This window comes from Lactuca saligna, chromosome 4 (assembly GCF_052625555.1).
Source record: "Lactuca saligna cultivar CGN05327 chromosome 4, ASM5262555v1, whole genome shotgun sequence".
Lineage (NCBI taxonomy): Eukaryota > Viridiplantae > Streptophyta > Magnoliopsida > Asterales > Asteraceae > Lactuca > Lactuca saligna.
In genome coordinates this window covers 130,345,991-130,352,263 of record NC_136420.1, presented here as the reverse complement: position 1 = coordinate 130,352,263, position 6,273 = coordinate 130,345,991, and the positions used below count along the sequence as shown (strand labels likewise).

The 6,273-nt window shown below is 33.2% G+C and overlaps 1 protein-coding gene across 1 annotated transcript; it reads left to right on the top strand.

Annotated features, from left to right (window-relative positions):
* Positions 1-1,608: 1,608 nt before the first annotated feature.
* LOC145038810 (plastid developmental protein DAG) lies at positions 1,609-2,980 on the top strand. The gene is made up of 4 exons (XM_078987052.1): positions 1,609-2,135; positions 2,259-2,356; positions 2,437-2,502; positions 2,750-2,980. The coding sequence occupies exons 1-4, from the start codon at positions 1,852-1,854 to the stop codon at positions 2,878-2,880; spliced, it is 579 nt and encodes a 192-aa protein (XP_078843178.1). The 5' UTR covers positions 1,609-1,851; the 3' UTR covers positions 2,881-2,980.
* The last annotated feature ends 3,293 nt before the right edge of the window (positions 2,981-6,273 follow it).

Below are 6,273 nucleotides of genomic sequence, written 5' to 3'. Positions count from 1 at the left end.
AATCGATTGATCTTACGTACCATCTCCTCTGTGTTTACCCAATCTCTACCTACCAGCTTACGAAATAGATCTCCCTCTAGGAGACCATAGGTAAACACAACTATAATCATGGGATCATCTCTCGACATCCTTCGGCTGATTTTGTTAAATCGTTTGAAATAAGCCTTGTTAGACTCTCCTAGTCTTTGTCGACATCCGAATATTTCATGTGTCTGATGTTGGAACCTCCTCTGTTGTATGAAACTATTGTAAGTTTTTTGAAACAATTCCTTGAATGATCCTATACTTTTGGGGGGTAAACTTGCTAACCAGTATCGGGCAGACCCATCCAAGGTTCCTGCAAAGTACAAACTCCATAGCTTTGGGTCCATTAAAATCATCTTAATGGCCCATTGAAAGTTCGAAATGTGGTCTCAGGATCTCCTGTTATGTCGTACATTGGAACTCTACGTCCCTTCAACCCTTTTGGATGGGAGTCTCATTGATCATCTGTTAAAGGTGATCGGAAGTTAAGATTTTGAAATGCATGGTTGTACTGTTTTGCCTTCGGTACTTCTGGTGACATTCTTTCATGTTGGGAAACTCTCTTTGCTTTCTTAAGACGCAAGGGAGATTTTGAACTTACTTCCTTTTTGTTTCTTTCTTACTTACTCATATGTTATTCGCTTCTTTGGTTTCTTCTTTTTGTTTCTTTCGAATCCATTGATTGACTAGTGTGCGTTAAGAATCAATCCCATTCCTTTTCTTTTTGTGTTCTTTCTTTCTGTACTTTATGATTACATCTTTCCACTTGTCGCTTTTTCATAGCTTTTAAGTTTTTGAAAGCTTCAAATTCCTCCATTTCTCTTTCTTCTTCTTACAAGCGATCATAACCCCTTTTCCCTTCTGTGCTTCCGTTGCTATGTTTCTGTGCGCCACCACCGACGTGATTTGTGGTGTTTCCTTAAAGTTTTGCATTTTTGTGACAGGACCCGCGTTGGTAACTAGATTTCCTTCGTTGGCTATTTGTTGCGGAGTCCCACGGATGATGCCATCTAATGTGTACCCTGGTTCAGTCTCCATACTATTGAGTGAGACAACTCCCTTAAAAAATGAACAACCTGGAAACAATCACAAATTTGTAAGCTAGTTGTTAGGAGGAGATTCCGAGCCAACACACTGATGATAAAGTTAGTAAAGACTTTGAGAGAATTCATAGTATGTGCTCTCAATCGAGATGAATGAGCGATTGCTTGGGAGCCTGGCAACGGTGGATCAGATTACATATTTATAGTCGAAGTAGAAATGCCATGGCCTTCTTATGTGTTGAACTGGTCTGTTGTCTTATCGCATTTATGGTCGTACGTTCGAAGGTACATAGAGAAGCACTTCGAGACCGTTATACAACTATTCCTCTTAAGTATAAGGTTCTATCAATCACCCTTCTACATACAACATGTATCCCTTTGTGTTCCAATGTCCTTTATAGACTATGGTGACATCATGTCGCCTTTTAATTGTTGCTTTGCGAGGTTTGAGACTTTTAGGTATAGCTCAGCACTTGTATGTGGTTGGACATCTTTACTTGGTTGGATGGTATGTGTAGTTCGACTTTTCTGAGGGTATATGCCTAGTGATGAACCCTTTACCCTATTACTATCGTTTTTCTTATTTTATAGGCCCATACTCCATTTGCACCCACCAGTCCAAAGGAAAGAACTACAATGAATAGAACTATTGTCAAAAATGGGTGAAGAGTGGAAAAAAATTTCTCCATTGAAATTCGGTTTTCTGGACAGTTTGAGAAAAGTGGTCCCCATGTTTCGGACATCAGCAGACCGGTAGTGCAGCTCTGGTGTATTCACGTTCACGATGCGACGGAGCTTCATCCGACTTCCGCTGACTTCCATTACTCAGTACTTTGATCGTGTCACGTCCGCTGCGCCGATCATCCCCACTCCTCCAACCAGTCGCCGTTCATCAACCTCCGGCGCGCCTCCTCAAATTCGTGGCCTGGAGTTGGATCGTGCTGTAGCACCGATCGATGGCTGTGATTACAAGCACTGGCTTGTGGTTATGGATCCTCCGATAAGCTACCCGTCCCGACATCAAATTGTCGAACATTATATACAAACCCTAGCTTCCGCATTGGGTAGGTATGTGATAACTGATTACGTTTCTAATAAAAAGAAAAATTGTAGTTTATGCTGACAGAATCCGTAAGACGATGCTAAATTGATCCGACTTGCTTTTGTTTGATAAATTGAATGATTTTACAGTGAGGAAGAAGCGAAGAGGTCAATATACTCGGTTTCTACAAAGTATTACTATGCATTTGGTTGCAAAATCGACGACAATGTGATTAGTAGTATCAAATGTAACATTCAGAATCGTCTTCTTTTTACTAAATTCTGATACAGTTTATTGTTTCTGATATTTAATTACTGTTCTTCGCAGCTATGGCCAATGTTAGATGGGTTTTCCCTGATTCTCATATCTGTCATGGCAAAGACGATTATGGAGGTATGTAGATTGCTCTGCATTAAGTTTCATTAAGATTTATGGCTGTTACATTCTCAGAGATGTCAAACTCATTGTGGGGTTGAATTTCTCCAATATGATATGATCTACTTTGAAAATGTTTCATACAATATGCAACCAGCATTTGTATACATTTTATCTTTAATATCACAGCATCATCTGAATGCACTTATATTAAGAACTATTTGAGATGTGATACAATGTTGAAAATCAGTTTTCTTCTCCACAGGAGAACCATTTATTGATGGACATGTTGTTCCTTATGATGAAATGTTTCATGAGGATTGGGTAAAAGATGAAAGCAACAATGGATTTAGGAGGAGATCTAGAAGGAAAGAACAAAAGATAGATAATGACTGATCTTTTACATTTTATGTTTCAATGTATATGACATATGTCTACTTAAATCTATTTGAAAAGACAGAAAGCCTTTAATTTTGCAAAATCGTTTTTCTAACCACATCACCAAATCATGAATACTTTTTTTTTTTTTTTTTGGTAATTTAGGGTAACTTTATGTTTTACAAATGACATGGATGCAATTCTTTGTTTTTTGTGAAATTTGAAGATTTGGTTATATATATATAGTGCAATTTCATGGAAATGAAATCACACATTCTTGATAGCTTCCATTGTGAAAGAGAATTTCTTTCAATTAAAAATGAAATAGTAGAACGAGAAGGTTAGAATATTTATGTATGAAAGGTAGTTAATGAGGTTTTGGAGTGTATATTGTTAGGAATTATGAAATATTTCGTAGATTAATTGTTGTGTAATGGTTTAGTTGAGAAGGGAAATGTAACAGCAACAAAGCATTTTCTCTTGCAGTTTGTGATTTATAGAAATAATGTGCAAATGTTTGGCTTCTTGATTTGTAATGAATTTAGTTTCAATATTGTAAAACTATAATCAATGAAACAGTTTTTTTAAGTAAAAAATAGGCAACTTTTTTATGTAGCCTATAGTTAAAAAAAAAAAAAACAGTATTTTTTTCGTAGACTACACATTTGGTCAATATCTTCTTCTATATGTGGAAAAAGACTACATTTTACATCGTCACATGAGTAATATCCATAAACCTATTATAGCAAATACCCTGATACGCCATTATCCATAAAACTAACAAAATAAAATGTTAATTCTAGTAAGAAGTCAACAAATAACCTGATGCGTCGATAGGAAAACAGACCAAGATAAAGAAGAAGAGGAAAACTTGTTTTCTTGAGTTGGCTGAAGTTCATTACAAATTTACAACCTAAATAGGAGTGCCAATTGCCAAACTCCTGTTAATAGAACCTCAAAACCATTTAGATGTTGTCATATGTGGATAATAAGAATAAAATCTTAGTGAAAATTGATTAAAAAAAAAATGAATAATATAAGGGATCGGCTAAAAAGACATCCTAATTTGCCATATAGACACCTTAATTAATTTTTGAAATATTTTTATTTGTTGAAATTGTATTGTTTTTCGAAAAAATTGATTATAAGTAGTTAATTATTTGTTAACCTTTTATAAATATGCTAATAGGATATCTAAGGATGTAGGAGAACATTTGAATCATGTCGGAGGTGGATAACGACTATACAATAACAACAATACGATCAAAAGGATGTAGGAGAAGGTAAGATATAGGCAGACTCTAGTTGTCTAGTTAAGGATAAGGGAACTACATTCATAGATCACATTCAAAATAGTGAACCAATAGTTTATGTTATTGGATTGAGGCTGCTGAGCGTAACTATGTGACATTGTTCTGGAACTTAGTGGTTAAATTTAGGTCGGAATTAACTAAATTATATTAATTATTATCACCTAAACTGATTGGACTTATTATTTGTTTTCTTTTTCCTTAAGTATCACTAAACTTTTATACACTAGGTAGCTTGCATGTCGCTATTAAACTAAAGAAAATCAACAGTTACAATCAACAGTTTCAACTTGAGTTGTTAAGATGTGATTATCTTTCATTCTCATGAATTAGGCATATGCATGTCTATTATCATGCCATCTTATTATAATAGATCTAGTGGTACTATTTATCTTATTTATTTGTAACTGAATCTGTAATACCTTTTTTTTTTATTTTTATTTGTCATAGTATTAATTTAATACAATCTTCTAGAACTTCCAGCTCAGATTTCAGATTGACCTTTGAATATTGACTTTGGGCTACAACCTGCACACATCTTTGGTCTAGGCTTGTTTGGTAAGTCACTTATTAATGTAGGGCACTAATAAGACTTAAATAGGGTGGATTATGCAAATTAATTATAATTTGAATTGGTAGTATTATTGTCTTTATAATTGGAAATATTCAACGCTATGATTCCATTCCCTAAGTTTCTACCACCCACAACCAAACTTTTTGTGAAGTTATATTATGTAAAATCATGATGGAAAATTGGAATACTCTATAAATATTTAAATATAGTCGGTGTTCCTTAATCGCCATGTTTTTTTAACTATTTAATAAACAATCAAGTAGTTGTATTTATGTGAAATTATGATTAAAAAACTAAATTTTAATTCACACTAGCTTTCCAATTGAACTCGTTTTTTGATAGGGTGAATTAGTTTGTTTAGGATGACTTAGGTTATTGGGTAAATGGCACAAAAAACACTTTTTTTACACAGAAATTCGATTTTGACACCGTGTTTTTTTTTTTTTTTTTTTTTTTGTCAATTTTGATACTGTGTTTTTCAATTTGTTACAATTCTGACCACTTGACCAGGTTACATGATGACGTGTCAGTTTTGATGATGTGGCATGCTGACATGATATGCTGACGTGTCGAAATTGATTTTTTTTCCACAAAAAACACTAAGTTTTCATTTTTTTTTTTTTTTATTTTGACACTAAGTTTAATTTTTTATTTCAATTTTGACACTATGTTTTTTTGTTCCAATGAACATCATTTATCAAATTTTGTTCAATTTTATCTATTTTCCATTTGAAACCGTATAAATATATTTTTTTTTGTTACATTTTAAACCGTATAAACATATTTTTTTCGTTTAAAAACCACATTTTTATTTAAATACAAGATGTTTTTTTTTTCTTACATTCAAAACGTTAGTTATATCAGGAGAATCAAACTAATCATAAGCCTCTAATAAGATGTAAAAATTTGATGTGTTGCAAACTTGATATCCGAGTTTTGATCGACTACACGCCTTCAAACATCCAAACACATTTTAAAGTTGCATAGCTCGAATTAAAACTGACTGGGTTAGACACATATCAGATGAGTCAGGATCAAGTCAGAGACTTCTAAGCGTGATATCAACTAATTTAAATCAAATATCTTATCAGACATAGTAAGAAACATATCAAACAACTCATTGTCTGGACAACGTTATGTATTTGTTATTTGTTTAAAAGAAAATTTTATTTTTTATAATTAAATTTGTTACTAATTTGAATGAATTATTCATCAATGTCTTGTGTGTGGTGAAAATTCATTTCCAATTGGTCCATTTGACTTGTATGAAGGCAAATCTTATTTCAAAGTGGTTCCTTCCAAGTCTGACAATTTATTGCAAAAGGTCTTATCTTATGATGCATGTATTGAAATCACATATATAGGAAATTATGTGAAGAAAAACAAAACATTATTGAAACAACGACGAAAGCGCTAAATCCAAATTTGGTAAACAATTTGTCATTGTTTTTTTCTATGCCTTTAGAGGTTTATTCGTCTTATCTTATATGTAGTTCTTTTTATTTAAAAACGTAAATTACAAGAATG